Source organism: Neodiprion lecontei, chromosome 3, assembly GCF_021901455.1.
Source record: "Neodiprion lecontei isolate iyNeoLeco1 chromosome 3, iyNeoLeco1.1, whole genome shotgun sequence".
Taxonomy (NCBI): domain Eukaryota; kingdom Metazoa; phylum Arthropoda; class Insecta; order Hymenoptera; family Diprionidae; genus Neodiprion; species Neodiprion lecontei.
The window spans coordinates 34,861,479-34,880,805 of record NC_060262.1 but is presented as its reverse complement, the minus strand read 5'-3'; the positions used below and the strand labels follow the sequence as shown (position 1 = coordinate 34,880,805).

At 42.3% G+C, this 19,327-nt stretch overlaps 1 protein-coding gene across 3 annotated transcripts; it reads right to left on the bottom strand.

The window, feature by feature from the left end:
- Nucleotides 1-878: 878 nt before the first annotated feature.
- LOC107218981 (LIM/homeobox protein Lhx5) lies at nt 879-19,327 on the bottom strand. 3 transcript variants are annotated; one of them, XM_015657031.2, is made up of 8 exons: nt 19,232-19,327; nt 17,326-17,515; nt 11,074-11,315; nt 7,819-8,019; nt 5,380-5,621; nt 3,952-4,237; nt 1,983-2,168; nt 879-1,743 (listed from the first exon to the last, which is right to left on the bottom strand). In XM_015657031.2, exons 2-8 carry the CDS (start codon nt 17,496-17,498, stop codon nt 1,628-1,630), a joined length of 1,446 nt encoding a protein of 481 aa, XP_015512517.1. In that variant the 5' UTR covers nt 17,499-17,515; nt 19,232-19,327; the 3' UTR covers nt 879-1,627. The 3 variants fall into 3 exon arrangements, with proteins under 3 accessions (XP_015512517.1, XP_015512516.1, XP_046590409.1); XM_015657030.2 differs by having other exon boundaries at nt 1,983-2,150; XM_046734453.1 differs by lacking the exon at nt 879-1,743 and having other exon boundaries at nt 1,996-2,175.

Below are 19,327 nucleotides of genomic sequence, written 5' to 3'. Positions count from 1 at the left end.
GGGGGGAGGAGGGCACGCGTCGAACCGTAACAACGACGTCCCCGTGGCAGAAGCCCTGCGTCGCGGCGGCGTCGTTCCTTGGGGGGTCCTTGTGTCTTACGGATCGAACCGAGGCCGGGACCTCGAAGGGGGTAAAAGAGGATAGGCTGTAAGCCGGCGATGTTCCCCGGGGAGGGTTTGTCCGCCTGCAGGACTCCCCCGGGAACGAGGCGGGTCCGCATCTGTCGTTCGCGGAGGTTTTTCGCCAGGCCGCGGTGAAACGCCACACGCTACAATGTTGTAACGCAGTAACACATGGGGCACCGCGGGACGATCGACGACCCCCGTCAACCGGGCGCTGTACGTACGTTGCGGCACCCCCGGGGCAGAAACACATCAAAATCGAATTCGCCAGATGTTCTACATCCGAGTCTTCCGGCTGGACCTTAACGACGTTAGGGAACCACCCGCGTTATTTAGGGCGGGACTCGTTTCTTACTACCCATTCGACATTTTATAATGCGGATGTAGACTCCGAGGCGTGAATTCTTTGTTCCTAAACGTTTCTGCCTGGTGATGGAAATTTGCAAATACTTGGAGAACCGATAACGCAGAGCGGCTCAGCCCTTGATACGATATGTTTAGAATAATACGAGCCTGCAGAAGTTGATAAGCCGGTGCTGCCGGTAAACAGCTACGCCGTATAAGACGGTACGTCTGTCACGTATTTTCCAAGGTGTGCAATGTCGCATGTCGAGGTTCATTGTCCTTCGGACAAGATGCGTGAACTTAAACCCGTTGACGACTGGGGAGGACAGGGTATATCGTGGTAAGGTGAAAGTGTAACACGCCGAGGTGATCAGGTAGAGACGATTATTTTTACGGAAATACGAGGTGGTTTATTATATAATAATATTTATAATTAATATGCATTATGGCGGGGCGTGTTGTGTCGTACACAATATTTAGTGTTATTATTATTTATATACATATACATATACTATTATATATATATATATGTATGTATATATAATGTCGGTTTCGTCTTTAAAATCTAATGTGTGTTATGTAAATTTGAAATATGTTATACGTCAATTTGTTTTCCTTTCTGTATATCTTGTCTTTTTGTTTTCGTCAAAGTGTATTTACATCGAATGCCGCCTTAACAGTTATATGTATATATAATATATATATATATATGTGTGTGTCTGTATATATATATATATATATATATACACACACACACACATACATACACACACACAAAATATATGTATGTATTTATATATTTATATTTAATAATAATAATTAGTACAATGTGTGATAGCAATATCTACAAGGTCTCTTAAGGTATAATTAACGTTAAAATAATTAACAAGGTACATAACATTATACATAATAGGGGTCTTCGGGGTTTCGGGGATGAAGTGGGTCGGGGGGGGGGGGGGGAGGGGGCTCCAATTTTATACACAATAATAATGATAAATATATCTTACAAAAACAGAGGCAGAAGTGATGATCAACAGATCGACGAGCTGCTGATCGAGCACCTTTTGCGACCGCGCGGATCTCAATTCACGTGTCTTCCTCAAATTTACTCGAGTTCCTTATACATAAATTAAGAGCTGTTATGCTGGGCTAATTTGTTCTACCAGACAAGGCCTTCGCTCTGCATCTGGTGGGGTTCCGGGAATCCGCCACCGCCTCCCCCGCCTCCTGGACCGCCCCCGTTACCACCGCCGCCAGGGTTTCCCTGGCCACCGCCTGCAAAGATTCGGAATTCTTCTTAATTAACATACCGGAGCCCTGTCGATCAATTATCGTTATTAAAGGGTTCCGCGATTGTATAATATTAATCCCAACCTCGCACGGCTGAAAATCATCTCGTTATCGTTTTCAAAGCGGCGGCTTAAATATTTCATCTCCGACAAGCGACGGACATCCGACATCTTTTGTTACGTAGGTAATTAGGTTCGTTGCGGTTTAACGGTGAATCGTCTTACCTGACGGCGCTAGGAATTCCCCTGGACTGCCACCTGGAGGTGCGGGAGGACCTTGGCCTGGAGGACCCGTGAGGAACTCGGGAGGTCCGCCAGGTCCGCCGGGGGGAGGATATTCGCCGGCCGCAGCAGCCGCAGCTGCCATTCCAGCGAGACTAGCCGGATCTAGGCCTGCAATAGCAAGACCAACTAAAAACTAAAGACACTTTAGCCCTTTGAACTGGAGGAATTTTTTTTTTTTTGCCAAATCGCCGGTGTACCCAAGTATATTAATTTTGTTCACTTTATTATATTTAATTTTATTTTTTTAAATCAAGTTTTTGTCACACGAACGCACGTAAATGCGCGTTCACGGGGAGGAATCGAGATTGCGGTTACAAATTTTCTGGTAAAACGGCGCGAAATATTCGCGATTCGCTTCATTCACTCGACTGACTGCGGACAATGCTTCTCTCTGTGTGTATTATACCTTTTACGATAAACTGCCGAGCTGCTGTTCGAGCAGGATTCTATTGACATCTGGTAGACGTATCGGTTACATCCGAAACCGTCTCTGAATGGTTAAATAGGAGACGAGTTCAAGCGGTTACGTATTGTAAAAGTGAATGCAAACACGTATCGACAGGAGGAAGTGAATGCGGCGGTGTTAAGGATGTATGTCTCGGTAAAAATATGTTTGAACGAAAGTTTATGAAGAGCATTGACGATACCGTTGACGGTAGGCGAAATTTCATTTAAAAAATCGCGAATTCAAGCAACGTTTCACTTCGCTTCACGATCAATGAAAACAGTATTCCGTTGCACAATGGTCTTTCATTTAAAACACTCAACTTGAGCTCCATTCGATACTAAATGAACAAGATGTTTTCAGATTTTTTCTCAATTTATTATACAGAGACCGATTTACATCGAGAGTAGATACAAGTTCGTAAAAGTTGGTTGAACTTGTCGCTTGAAGTTGGTAATTGTCGAATGTTAGAATGATTTATCAGTCGATTTCGTCTGGCATTTAAAAACTAACGATGAGTAAAGATTAATTCAGAGTCATCCTCACGATCGTCCTGAATATATAAAGCATCCACGAACGAAAATAATGTGCGTACAATGTTGCAAGAATGAATTCCGAATAATACATCTGCTCTGCAGATAAACAATACACTGGTCGCGTTACGCATTATATTTTGCGTAATTATAATATCTATAGATTTATATTGCGTCGCGGATGTTTCGATAATCGATAATCCCAGGCAGACTTTACGAATATAAATAAACCAAGACCCGTTCAAATTTACACACGTATCATCTATTTGCGTGCATATACGCCAACTTTCGCAACCCCCACCTACTGTATATGGCAACGTAGCTGGTTACACAACGCGGCAGTGAAAAGCTCGACGGAAAATTTGTACAATACGGAACGGCCTTACATCGATAAGCCATCCGATCACCCTCCGAAGGAGTAAATTTTAGCCCTTGTAAAAGATCTTCGTAATAAACGTACTGAGAGAAATTTTTAGTTGCGGTTACCGCTCAGTCCTTGACCATTTTCATTTTTTACCGCAATCGAAAAATATAGTTCTAGGTACAAAATGAAAATTAGTTTTCTAGCTGTTACCAGAAGGTCTGGTATCCGTTACTATTCTTTCTCATTACGATCACTGTTATTATGTTTCCTTGCAACTGTTGCGAAAATTTAATGCTCGTGCAAGAATAAATTGACGTCAAAGCCTTGTTTAACTAAAAAAGTTGAGTAAACCTCAGAAACGGATTTTGCGTTGCAATAACCAAAAAAGTATCGACGATAGCGCAAAATGGTTAGGCGTACCTCGTTTTTCGTAATTTCAACAATATTCAAACAGTTTTTTTTTTTTTCAACGATACCTGTTTTAGGTACTGAATTTTTCTAGTTACTGTAACAAATGAAATTTTTCTCAGTGCACCCGAAACACTCTAAAAAACCTATAGAACTCACCAGGATTTCCAGGACCGCTGAAGGGAGGGCCGTGAGGATGCGGCGGGGGATGACCGCCGAAAAATTCGTGGTGAAACGCGACGGGTCCGCCGTATCCAAACTCGAACTTGTCCGTGGCGAAGTAGGGGAACCCCGGCGGGGGTCCGTCTTCGCCACCAAGCGCCCCGGGACTCAAGTTCAAGGGGAACCCCCGCATCTTTCGAGATCCACCGAAGAAGGGGCCCCTGCCCATCGACGTTAGTTGTTTCAGCCTCCGCTCTTTGCTCCTTTTGTTTTGAAACCACACCTGAAACGAGAAAGGATAACGATTTCCTGTAATCCTTGCGCAGCTTAAATTCGCGCGTACTTTGCGATCGGCTTTTATTTTCAAAGCACCACGGGACGCAATAATTGCGGATCGTCTATTGCCAATTTTGTAATTTGAGAGGAGAATTGAAAGAGGTCGCAAGTGCTTGCGACCAGGAATTCGACTAAAAGAAACGGAGAAAAACGGTTTCTTATTCGTTGAATTGTTGTTTAGGTATCGCTTGAGTTCGTGTGAGGAAGTTTTTTTGAAAAACATCGCACTTGCAGCGTTTTTTTAATACTCCCCTTTGATTAATGCGAAGACCTTTTATGTGGCAGTAACCGTATTCGCGACGATAACCGATCTTCTTACCTCTATCGCGTGATTAAATTCAACTAATAAAATTTTGCTCCACGCGGGTAAATTTAATGGCGAATATTACAGTTCGACGCCCAGTGTGCAGAACTTTCTTTGATAAAAAATGCGAAATATACCCAACGGTACAATCATTACTTTCTATCCACAAAGCGCAATACATACCCGAAGGTGTGTATATATTTTGGACTATAATATGCGGTTTTATCGTCGTAAATGTTTACGTTATAAATTTAATATACTTGATCGAAGAAGTTAAAATCTCAGCGCAACTGTAATCACGCAATCGTTACTGTTACGAATTCAGTCGTCCATACTTTCTCCCATTACAACCAAACGTGATGATTTTTTCAGACTCATCAAAGTAATAATTGAGCAAAAATCTTCATTTATGTATACATTTCTTCGACGTCACTGCATCGACAGAGAATCACCGCGATTGCTGCTAAATTACAAAAGTAACAATGTAATTTTCGAACTAGAAGTGTAAAATTAAACTGCAGCGATCAGCTCTGAATGTTCGGCGTTAAGTAGCGTTACAGATCGCCACGATTCAAACCGTTGGCTGATGAAAATTAGCAAACGAACTGCCATGAAAATTTCGTTTCATCAACGCGATGAGATCAATCGCTGACTCGTAAATTACTGCACTGCGGCAAAAATTACACGTACAGCATAGTTAAGGCACGACTTCATCTCCGGGATATATCTGTGATGAAGGAAGAAAAAATTTCCGACAAGCAGAACGACGCGAAGAACCGACTCACCTGTATGACCCTCATAGGAAGGCCGGTCTCCTTGGCGAGTTGTTCCCTGATGTGTCTCGTCGGTTTGGGCGTCTGCGAAAACGCCGTCTTGAGTATCTCCAACTGCTTGGCTTTAATGGTCGTCCTGGGGCCGCGCCTTTTGGAACCGGCCCCGCCGTCGCCGCTTCCTCCGCCCGCTCCACCGTCCGGACTTTTATTCTCCGTCTGGCTGTCTCGAGTCTCGGGATCGCCGTCGAGCGAACCTTCGATCAAAGAGTACACAATAATTTCATCGTTTAACCCTCGTTGAACCGGGTTCAATTTTTTACCTTCACCGGCGAAAAAACATTTTACACCGCGGCATCTATGTATACCATCTATATAACGTACTCGTATACCTGCCGCTTTACTTCGGCCCAAGTTCCCGGATCAAAACCGTTCCGCATATATATATACATATATATATGTATATAGGTATATATGTTGGTATATATCGGTCGCGAACGGTTTATCACGTGTATATACATAACTGGGTCGGCTAATTCTTTCATCGAATTAACACGGCTTATTGTGAGGATTAGAGGGGCATTTTTCTTTCATTCTCGCACATGTATATATATTGTAACGTTCTTGGACGTTACGGAAATAAATATGGATTCGTGAGTTTGATTATCAAGCCAAAATCAAAGGCGTAAATAAATGTCGTGAAAAAGCTTTAATTGCAGGGTACGTGTTTCTGGTTTTAAGTCTGAAACAAGACTGTTTTTACAATAATGTCGGTTGACGCAGCAACCTTATTCTTTTTAAAGACATAAGAGGTTTATAAACGCCTTTTATCTATGATGACTACTAGATCATTAAAAGGGGGCAAAACGAGTGATTTCACCCTTTGTAACAATATATATATACGTGCAAAAATTTTTAGCACAGTGTTAACGGTACGAAAATAAATTTCTCTACAGGTCGTATGTACAAGAAAAATTACTATGACACAGGTATTTATCTAAATATTGAAAAATTTACGCATAGTTTTGCCAAAGTTTCGTCGATGTTTTTAGACGTTTAGAAAATCTACCCGATGACGTGAATTTTTTACATCACATACGACAGAACAAATCGATCATCACGTTCTCCGCAAGAGGTGTTCGGCTGTAATTGCTTTTCGAGTCCAAAAAAAACGTCTGACTGGGTAAAAAATAGTGCAATGCAAGTTTCGTCACTTAAATAAGTATACATATATATATATATACACATATATCTTATGGGCACAATAAACTTTGCAGGATACACAAGCGCTGATATATAGGTAAATAGTACCGTTAAGACTGGTCGGTGTTCGCGTTGTTGCAACCTTATTTTCGCTTATTGTGCAGAGATCGACCGACCGATTGATATGCCATCAGCTATTTTCCGTACGGAGAGGATTGAAAAGCCAAGGAAAGAGAGAGCCGGTTTTCTTTCCGCTTTGTCCCCGAATATACTCGAAGAAGGTCTGAGCATCGTTTCCCGATCGCTGCCACCATACATTTCTGCACAGTCGTGAGTTTTCGCCCCACCGAAAATAGACATCCCCATTGAATTATTACACAGCCTCCTATAAGCCCATTGAGATCTATACGTCCTGCAGGCCATAGATACTGTACACACAGCGCAGGGGAGGTCTCAACCACGGGACAAAGAAAATATTTGGACAGTGTCACACTCCACAATGGTGTATTATACCGACATGTGTATATAATACACATATACGACTTTATGCAAGCTACCCGCGAACCATTGACGATGCATAGGAGACACAAGTACAAACGGCGTTGTATTTTAGGCGCTCTTCCAGTGACCTGACAATTTTCAAACCATTCGAAGGTACTATTTTTCACAAGACACCGTGCGTAGACACAGAATCGTGATTATACCGAGTGACGCGTACGGTTTTGAATCAGTGCTTTACCCTGTTTGGATTTAGATTTGACGTTGCAAGGTGTCGATAGATGGAAAATAACATCAGGAACGTCGTTACTCTCCGTCAAACAATAAGAAAACAACGTTGAAATCGGGCTTGGACGGCATCGACGTAAATGGCAGTCGTCGATAAAACCATGAACATCTTATACAGGTATACATTATACATTTTACACAACGCACTATCCTTGCCTTCAAGGTATAGCAGACCGATCAACATGTCGTACGAATCTCACCTGCAGCCTGTTGACAGCGTTCCAATCGTACCGTCACCTTCGTTGCCACCTTCGTTTGTTAGGCGATAATTGCCACGGACTGTTGACTGTACGTACAATAAGCTTTCTTTTCGGCCTTCGGTCATGGGAGTTGAGTTTTATTTTTGCTGACAAAACGACGTACAGGCACGCGAGTTTCTAACCGAATACCGCAGTGGAGCGGATCTGGGAAGAGAGGGACTTTTGCCGACGATGAGATCAACGCAACGCTGCAGGCTTAGCTCACCTTGATCCTCCGAGTCTTCCTGCTTGCAGGGGTCACCGCCAAGGGGTAAATCACCGCCGTGGCCAACACCCGGGTCCCCAGGAACCCCGGCGGCGAGGTTGTGAGGCCCCAAATGCGTCCCACCGACGCCGCCGTGATGGTGGTGCGAACTCCCGTCATCGTCCTCGTCCTCGGAACCGGATCCCATCAGAGAATCACCCCCTGTCAACACCAAATCATCCAATTTCGAGTCATCGTCGGTTATCTGTACTCAGCGCGGAGTGGACGGGCGTTTTTAATACAGCTTATGACAAATTGAATTCGTTCTAAATTTGCCAAATGATCGCTGTCTCAAATCAAACGCGAATTAATCGAGCTTGAATTTTTCGTAGGGAAAGAATAGCGACGGGAATAACTGTAGCGTCGGAGTATTATTCGAGAAAATTTTATCAAATTTTGGTGAAAAAAACGATTTTTTTTTTTATTTGAACAGTTATACACGAGTTGCATGAATAGTTTAATATTTATTTAATATTTAAACTCATGACTGAACTTGAAGCGTCGTTTCTGAGAACGGTGCATGCTTATCGCCGCGGAGGTTATAAATATAATGTACAATCAACGCGATGATTAGATCTTGCACTTAAATTTCGCAACGCGTAAGTGTATAATGTATATACGTGCAACAGTGGCCGGTAGTGTAATATAGATACGGTAAAGAAATCAGCGCTTCGATATAAGCTAGACCTACTGCAGAGCAGACGTACCTATACCCACTTCGCGATGAAGCGGCACTTGTGCTGACGCAATAAAAGAAAATTATAATCGAGGATAAAAGTAGCGTGCAATTTCATACCTACCGGTCTGAAATTAACCCTCTGGCTCTGAGTACACATGGAGATCCAGCAAACTGGTAGCTAATTCTAAACCTTATATCCAAACATTACCCTTCGTTGATCTACCAAATTATAACTATCAAACGGCTTGAGTCCTGATTTAAATACCGCGGAGCTGTGAATCCTCCTGCAAACCTTGATCAGGGAGAGTAAATTTTGCCGCAATTCGTTGGTCTCGTAAGGTAGATACGCACAGATTTTTACTTGAGCATATACGAGTAGATACCTTTTGGGGTTTGCTTTGTTGGACGAACCACGAAACGGTTACCGAATTAATTGACTTATTTTCGTGGCTAAACAAACAGTCGTATTCCGAGGTTACATCCTACCTGTATTTTTTTTTCAATCCTGTTCTGCTCTTACACAATAGCGAGAGTTTTTAACGGAGGATTCGAACTGAGCTGGGTTGAGCAAATTGGCGTCGACGGGTAGGACAGCGAGTCTCTCTGACTCTCTGACAATAACCTAATACTCAAGTTGGCTTTAAAAGGTATTTAAAGTTGAAATTCTGCGCATAATTCATCGCGTTATACCCAGCTCTAGCAGAGTGGGGAGGTCGGGGCCCTACACCGAAGCTCGAGAGGATCCGAGGGGGTTGGGCCTTGCGGTTAGGTGTCGGCATGCGACAAAAGGGCCCTGCTGCGTAACATAACGACCTTCGGTTTTCGTTTCATCGTTACAAAACCCCATGAAACTGAGCCGCGGTACTCTTTTCAAGGACCTGCGTTGCGGTGTTTTCACAGCTTGCCGCCTCTCGTCTTCTCAGAGGTGCGCGTATAGCCTACACAAGATATTTCCCCTTTCCTCTATCGAACCTCGCGCATAACACACCCTGCAATAATCCTTCGCAACGACACTGCGAAGTCCGTGTTAAATCTCCGAACTTAAAAGTGTCGAACCGTTACCTCGTATATTTAGAATTAGCTGTCAAATGTTCCACGAGAATGGAATGTATGGAAAAAAACGAGATTCGCGCGGTTTTCAACTCATTCGAACCCTCGCACGTTCTTCCATGAACTGTCGCCGGTTAAATCTGCAACACCGTGAAAATCTCGACTTTTCTAATACGAATCAGAATTATCATCGACAGTGTTTTACGAAAGTCTGCAGAAATTTCGACGCCATCTTTACTACTGTCCAGAAGCCATTGTAGTATGTTGACTGAAATTCGCTTAGTTAGTTAAGACTATTTATGCAGGATTGGCGCACCTCGAATTAAATTTTTAACAGCCCAGTTTTATTGAAGGGGTTTACTGTATCATTTAAAGTATAACGAGTCGAAAGTCCGCGTCTGGATCCATAAAACGTCACGTCTCATCGCTAGAGGCAGTTGAAGTAAAAGCGGTTGTCGCACCGGGTACAACATACCTCTATGTATATGTATATTGTATTATACACAGATCGCATCGTTCTCCGATGATTTTTGAATGTTTCGCAAAGAGTGTATCGCGGAACGGGTTTATTCTGCTCGAAATTAACGGTACGATGCAAATTTTTTCTCCACCTAACGTAATTGGACTTTTCTGAGAAACAACTTTCACCGGTGTCATTCAGGATCACATCCTGCATAGATACGTATTTATTTTATCCCGAGCGGACATGGATCGATTTTATCCGTCAATGTTCGTTAAAATGCAGTATTTCTACAGCTGGTACGAAATCCTCATAATTTGTGCAGTTTCCAATTTACGAAAGAATCGGAATTCCCTTGACTTTACCATTTTACGTAATTCCCTAATTTCAGGTGTCCCTGTCGTCTAAGTATAATATCAAAGTGCATCCTTGAATAAATTGATGTATATATTATAACAATCGGTTGAAGTATGCGGACAGACCGAGCCGATTTGAATTATGCACCCACCTCTCGACACATCTTTTCTCCGTTTCTGTATTTGGCCAGTCAATATCTCTATTCAAATGTATTCCACCGTTTCTATATATATACATGCACGACGCAGTTAACCAGCTGTAAAATCTGTCGTTTAGCTATACCGTAATATTTTAATTAGAACGTATAATTTCACAGTTTAATCTTCGACGTTATACACGAGTCTCCTTAACCGAGTCACCCTAAAAGTCTCTATAAATTTTCATCCTCTTCACGTTTGACTAGCTAGGCGCTAATTTCGGTTGACGCGGAGCGGCGTCTCGAGAGATGAAGACTTGTGCCGGCATTCACAGCATTTTAAAATTGAATTCACAGGTGAACAACACCTCTTTATAAATACTATCGGGGGAAAGAAGCGATGATTGTCGGTGAAACTATAAAAAAAAAAAAAACAAGTAATAAAAGAAAATAAATTAAAAAAAAAAAAATTTCTTGTACACGCAGGTTGATTCTTATACCGATTCATGCGGATGCGGTGGGCTCAAAACTCACCGTGATGACTGTGATGACTGTGGGCATGGTGCGTGTGGGGTAAAGGTTTTCCGGACAAGTAATCCTCCTTGCATACGAACTTGTTATCGTCCAGCACGTAAAGCTCCTCACCTGTGCTTAGCTGTTTCCGGCAAACCAGGCACGTGAAACAGTTCAGATGGAACACCTTGTCTCTAGCCTTTCTTACCAGATCCGACGGGCTGATGCCTTGCAGGCAACCACCGCACTTCGTACCGTATCGCCTGTAGACCAAACACAAAATCCTTCGATTAATCAAAGGATCGCCTTTGCGGCATTGGCGCAGGGTCAAAGTTCAACATTTTTTCCACTCGGATCCCGCGAAACTAACATCTAAGTATTTAACCATACGAGTATCGATAATTGCGATGGAATATTCTCAGCTTAAACGATCGTTCCTGAAAATTTCAACATAATTTTTGCAAGACTTTTGAAATTCGTATCGATATATATTTGGAAGCTCCAGACGGCGATCAAAATCGAACCGGATCAAAAGACCGCGATGCTGAGAAATTTCCTTCGAGTAATTAAAAACCTATTTCTTCAGGTACATAATATAACTCCGGTCAAGTTCGACGCTGAGGATGAATGTCGGCTAGTCTCAAGTAGTCGTTGGATTCGGTGATAGGGACACGGGGATTCGACGTGCATCGGCCCGTGACGGCGATTCGCTTTAAAGTATAACAAAAAAATGTAATAAATCATCGGTAGGAAGCGTTAGACGCGACGCGACGGGGCGCGGCGCAAGCTGGGTTAAATTATACTCTGAGAGGTCGAAGGTCAGGGCGGCTGACAAATCAAGCTCAAAGTCCCGGCAGCCGCCGTGAGTCAACGGACTTCCATATATGTTATACATAGGTATACGTACGTATGTTTTACATAAAATCGAGTTGCGTTTGAAGTGGGACTTTCGACTTTTCAAGCACGTTGGCTGATCCGGAGCGGCCGAAAGTGCGTGAATGAAAACAGTTTGAAACGGCGGCGAAATCTCGAATTAAACTGCATTAATTTCAAACAGCTGTATCTCGTTTAACGCAAGAGCGACCCGCAGAATTATTCCAGCAACAATCTTTGTACTTGTTGTCCGGTTTGTTGACCGGTCTTTCAGTCACTCGGTTACGAAGGTGAGAATTACACCTTCAACGGGGAAATATTACAAGTTCACAGACCCGAATTTTCAACGGCTTGATTAATCGATCCCCCTGCGATTATGTAATTACTGCACGTTGACACGTGTATCTATTTGACTCACGATCCGATGTAACGCACGTGCATTTATCGTCGATGAAAATACCTCACGGAACGAATCATTTTTTACAACGCACGAGTACCGAAGTTTGTAGAGTGTAACTTATCGCCGCATTTCCCAACAATATTCTCTTCTCATATCTGGAGATCTTGGTATTTGTTTAAATGTACGAAAAAATTTTCAAGTTTTCTTCCCAACTACCTATCGATCTGTTGCAATAAATTTACAAAACTTAAATCATTATCTCGCAAAGTCGACGTTATTTTTACTGTCAAAATCCACATTCGTGAAACAGTTTTTGACTGCAATACGAAACATGAAAACGGCAACTTCGAGTAAAAACTAAACTGATTGTAAGTGCTGCTTTGCAAAAAGTATTGTAAAAGATAAATGATAAATTACTGAGGAACCGCGATTGATTTCAAACATTTTTGCATTCGCTACTGGCAAATTGGTTTGTTGAAAAAATTTTCCTTTTTTTGCTCTACCCTTTATAGATCGATAAATTGTTGTGCTCTTGATTTATTGCCGGTATTGGAGAACCATTGATCAATGGCTGAAGAAGTTCAGGTGAATATTAACGACCTGCAATACGGAGCTGTCTTCGGGATCCCGCAGTAACATCTAAAACTATCACTTAAATTCGCTACATTTTGCGACGATATGAAAAATCACACAACGTAAGGTTATGATTTGTATTTCGATGAAAGCATTTAAGCATTAAGCATTAAGCATTAACGTGCCTGCAGAGTTTGAATCACGTGATTCTTGGCACGGACTACGTCTTACAATTAGTTTCACCGCGATGGCGTCAGACTGTAGATACAAGCAACGCGATGGATGGGAATGAGATAATTTTTCCATCCACGCCTTGAATCTCTATACGCAAGAGAATCAAGGCTTGCAATTAAAACTGCGGAAAATTTTAAGTTAACCGACGATTATGAGGTAATTTGCCGATTGTGCGTTCACTGCCTCTTCGCTAATTCGCATGAGAATGTACTGTAGATGAAGATCGTCAAGTCGGGAAGAAAATGTTGGTACCAATGTTTGCTTTATTACTTATTTATAATTACAATAAAATATACGAATTTTGGGATAACCGAGGTAGGATTAATAACTTTTTTTGGAGTGGCTCGTAAGAATATCAGACTCTTACAACATTGAAAGAATTATATTAAATTAAATTTTGTAATGGAGTCGAACAACGAAAATTAGTAGTAGATATAAACGAATTGCTTTACTATTTCGTTAATATATGTATATATTTACACCACTCGTGGACGCGTAACGCAAATTATCGGAAAGTAATGTAACAGCGGATCTGATCGACTGCTAAAATCGGAACAGTGGGGAAACGTTCGACTATCTTTCGTGTAGTCTTTTAGAATTTCTCTGAAATCCCAGTTGCAGAAAGTACAAGTGACTTTCAATTCATCACGAGTTCTTATGGAGAATATACATATATTACTCGAAATACTTGCTTTGAGAATTATTTTTGGAACACATGTTATTTATCCCTATCACTTTTTCGCACTCTCAATTTTCCAACAGTAAATAGTACGGTTGTCAAACGTACTGTACCATCTCTTTTTCATAAAGATTATAACGATTCATATAAAAATGTCTTATTATTGTAGGATTGATTACTACAGTACCTGTGTTATCCCTAAATTCATGCGTTTCATTGCAATTGTGGACAGGCGATGAAGCAAACATTGATATCAAAATTTATTCCCTGTAAAGACTACAATTATTTGGTCAATTCACATAGTTCAAAAATATTTTACATTTCTTTGAACCAATCCGTCGCGAATCTTGATTTATTTCTCGGTCATACAATTTAAGCTATCTCCTAATACAGCCGATAAAACGACGATTATTATTCCAAAGGTAATGTAGCAATAATATTTTATGGCGACGAGTTGCGTTCCATGGAAAGGTTGGATGCTACGAGATATCTCCGTGTCGTTAAAAGCAGGATGCACTTATATGCAAATATATATTAAAAGGTGTAAACAGAATAAGCCATAAGCGCAAATCAGCAAACGTGGAAAACTTCGCATTCTCATTAAAGCTTGAAGCGCTTTAAGGACGTACCTACAATATCCTCGTATTGCACGTATAGTCGCTTTCCGCAAATTTGTTCATCAACACATTCAGTGTTTCTATTATTCTGTGATGCCCGTATACCTAAATTTTCAGCTGTAGCGATCGTTAATACACGTAAAATGTATACACGCGTATGTTACCGCCTTTTCAACAAGTCTTTCAATTATTTTTTCGCGCAGTATATATTTATCTCCGTCTAATTACAAATGTTACACAATTAATTACTGGCAATTAGCTAACCCGCTGCAACCGTTTATTTATGTGTTCTGTCGTACGACCTCTTGTCTCCGGAAGAGGTGTATGCGTGTGTGCGTGTGCGCGCGTATACAATATGTGCACGCAATATGCGCGCATCCGCCGAAGTGTGTATATATGTATACCGCACGTATAAGACTGGAAAGATTATTAAATATTAAAAAGGGTTTCTTGGCGTTAGAATCGTATATACGTAAAGCAAAAAGAAAACGAGAGAATAAGAGAAAGAGAGAGAAAGAGGGGGAGAAAAAATTTAGTAGAAGAGCAAAGAGTAAAAGGAAACCGTGGCTAAGCCGCGCGGGTGAAAAAGCCTCGGAGAATTCTCCCAAAAATAAGAAATACAAGAATACTCTACACGGCCGCAACGACTATACACGCGCAGGTTCAACACAAATCACACACCGGGTCCCGTGCATAAAAACGAACGCACCCGATTAGCCACGGCTTGCAGAAGAAGGTTTGCTCCCGGGATGACGAGAGCAGAACTTGCCTGCCGACGCGCCGCGACGCCCGGAGTTTCCAACACAACACGCGACTCGATGCCGGACCGTTCGGCTGGTTTTTTATTTCTCTTTTGTCTCTTTCATCTTTACTTTCTTACCTACGACTTCTCTTAAATATCGCGCAGGTGCCGCCGCGACGCGGTGTTAGAAGAATCACTCTTCGTCGCGCAAGCCGAAGGGTTTTCATACTCGATGATTGTAAGTTTTCTTACACAATTATTCTACACTCGGAGCTGCTGCAAATTGGTCTTGGAAGAGGCGAAACTCCGGGATATGCCGGGATTCGTAGTTTCTTATGATCAGCCGCAGTACGCGTTGCATGTAATACGAAATTGCTGGATGATCTGATTGATCTTTGCGCCATTAACAGCAGGACACGATCGATTGAAAGATGAATAATAAGGGAACTTTTACCGAGGACCATGATTACATTACGCGTAAGTTCCGATATTTTTGTTTTCTCGATCACGCGTTTCTAGCAATTAAACAAAGCCACTTTACTGGAATAACTCGGAAAACACGAAAAACTCTAAGTATCGACAGCGGGTCTTCGGCTTGCGTTCAAGGTGAAAAAAAAAACTTTCCCGAAAGGCGCGGTTGAGCTTTTTTGACGCAAGGTGTAAGGCTAGAAAATAAGAGTTCCAGAGGTTTTGGAATCGTATTAAACCGTCGGCTCGGGTTTAAGGAAGGTGTCGATTTAAATTAATTAGTAAGGTTTATCCCGCAGCACGATGCGAGGTCCGCGCTCTGCATTTATCCGCGGAGGCGCGACTCGCGATGACGCAATAAACCGTAACGTGGGTTGGCAAAAACCTCAAGACGAATCCCCTGATGGCTGACCTTCCTGGAATACGCTTCGGAGCAGTCGTCACGCCCAACAAACTCTCGTATGGGTGTCACGGAACATTTATAATATTTCCTCGTTCGGCCCTTGCCTGCGTGCATGCGCCTTTTGACGCGTATTATAATATACGCGCCGGTCTACGACCCGCGGCTACTAACACGCATAAATCGAGTCACGTTGAATAAGGGCATTATTCATAAAAAATTAGATACCTTTTTAGGTCGATCGGAAGGAGAATATTCGGCACCATCGCCACGCGTCTTTGGTGACTTACGAGAACCCGTTTAATCAAATTTTCAACATTTTTACCAAAAATATTATATAACCAGCGGTTCCGTCTGCATTGCTCAATATTCATTTTTAAAACTGAAATACGTGGGGGATTTTTTTTTTTTATAGCTGCAGTCCATGGTGCAGGAATAATTGGCGTGAAATACTGCGATTCGGCTATAAAAGTTAAGTTGGCTAGAATTACACAAAAAACATGTTTGCCGATCGTGCAAACAGTGGAATTTAAACGCCGGTGCCAAATCAACATGGCGGCCATTCGCACGCTTCAAATTTTATTTCGCCTGTAACGTCGTCTACGGTACTCAGCGATTATCGATTGTCATTTCACGCCAAACATAACGGTGGCAGGAATATTTCAGTTGCAGTTTCGGCTTGTTAGCAGAGCCTGAAAAATGACAACTCGACTCGCCATATTCACACGCATGCAATTCGTATCCCATACATTTGAGTATGATTGTTATACGTGCGATTCTCTCTTCGAAAGTTCGCAGCGTTTTTTTGCGTTCGCGTAAGCCAATTAGCAACGCTCAGTATGCATATGTAGCATGCAATTTGCGGGGCCGATGCAATTTATGGACGAGGGTGCGAAGCAAAGGTAGGATTTTCTGCGGGCAAACATCTTAATGTGATACGATGACGCGTTCCGCGAACCTCCTTATTTGATTCTCGAATTCAAGGAATCCCTCCTGACAGAAAAAATGCGGCGTTTTACAAGTCAAGCCGCAAGGCAGTCGGTCAGTCACTGATCCGAGTATCAGACCATCGGGTCGAAATCTTGATTGTTAATTCACGCTTGCGATACCATTCGGGCAAAAAATGGAAGCGGCAGACAGGATTCCTTGGAAAAAAAATCGCGGGAGGGCCGAGGAACGTCAACGTTATGTACGGGGAGCTGTGACAGCGGTTTCTTTCGTTTCTTAGCTGATAATCAGGTATAAGACTAATGAATTAATGCCAAGTTTTAACATTGGTAAACCGACCTGAAGAAATCGTTTCTGCAGAAGAGTTTCGCCTCCCTCGAGAAGCACTTGTCCTGTAGTTCGATGCGGCAATCGAAACAGCGGACACAATTGGCGTGCCAGGCTCGGTCCAACACGTTCAACAGGAACTTGTCCAGAATAGGTTTCTCGCAGCCCGCGCAGGACAGGAGCATAGCTAATCCGCACCTTCCTAAACCGAGCGATTTGACGAACTTTTATCAGTTTGCTTCTCTCCCAGCTTCAAGCACTCCATGCACGTCGGTTATGTCTTCCATATTCTACGTCACTTGTTTTATGCACCAAGATTCGAATGATTCGCTTACTCATTGAACACAACGACATCGTTGATAAGGAGATCATTTTCTCAAAGCAACCCATTGACGGTCGAATATTACAGATCCTGTATTTATGGCGAACAACTATAAGACAGAGGTGTGGTGTATTCGCTAAGAATAGTTATACGACAAGCTGTTGCAATTGTTCCTTGTCAAGCCCTAAAATTGGGGTTGGGTCTAAACGTTGTTTATACAGAACGAACAATGCGAAATTACGTTGAATAACCCCAGACAGAATATGGTATAACCCGTGCAATCTTACTACAATTATCCCACATAATAACAGCAGACGGTAAAGAAGCGCTCATTGTCGGACGAAATTCAATGAACCACTCAGAGATACAGCACCGTAAGTCGGACCTTTTAGACGAATTCGAAAAACACACTTTCCGTTTTCCCGCTCAATTCACTTATAATTTTATATCATATATATGTATGTATATATTTGTGTAAAATAATGCGCGTTCGCGATCTCAGTCACTGCTATACCATTCTTTCAAATATCGTGGTTCAACGTTCACCGACTTACATGGATCACTTATACCTGAGCGGCTCAGACAAGAGATTATACACCTTTTCGCCCCAGCAGATAACACACAGCGCTGGGTGCAACCCTTCTTTAATGTTTATAAGTACTGATACTTTTTTGAATTTCACGGTCTAGATGCTGCTCACTGAACCGCGTTCGTTTTTAAAATTTAACGTACCGTGATCTCTTCGGGAATCTAAGGATCAAGTTCTTCTAATCATCAAGAGGAAACAAGTGACTCAAAATTACGTCCATGCTAACATTCAGGGATCCGCGTTATAAATGTAATCCTCAATCTTTTTCGTCGGGGTTTTGTGAGAAGGGAAGTATCGTACAATTGTCATGGTACATTTGTTAATACCGTGTCGTCTCTAATTTCGTGATCCATCAGACGAATAACGCAAACGACATCAGCCATACCTATACTAATCTCAGGAAATTGCAGTAGGACTTGAAATTACTCACATTGCACAAGAGTTGCACCCTCCGCGTAGAGAATAAAAGTGCAAGTTTTACTAAAAACTGCAAGAAAGAAGGAACGCGTCAGGTTTTTTGGTAAAATATACTTCGTGAAAGGCAGAATTTACTCTACAACAATGAAAACCACTATTACGTGCAGAGTAAAATCTGCTACTATTATGGTAAAAGATGGATATTGTTTACCAAAAACCTCGACGTGTCTCTCTTCTCCCGCATTATTGAGTAAAATCTGCTCTCATCTCTCCGTGTAACATATACATATCCTTTCATTAACTTCACTACAACCACAAGCAATTGTCCCAGCTTACTTCCAAAAGCTCGAATGATAACGTTCGAAAATTTATCGACGTCCGTCCATGCTGTAGTAAGAAACAATGAGTACAAAGTACAAGAATCTTTCTCGCATCCATCGTAGCCTCGAGTTTTCCTTCTAAAATATTTATACCTGCGGTATAAAGTTGGATGAAAGAGGCTCCGTGCGCAATCGAGCTTTCAAAAGCTAGCCGTCAATCGAGCGTTAATTTTAACTAGATGCGTAATAAACCGCAGATCGGGGGCTCACCTATGTTGTGGGCCTGGGTGACGGGAAGGGGCGCGCAACAAGGCCCCCCCAGGGGTGCAACCCTAATCCGGGGGGTTCCCCCCGCGAGGCCCGCGA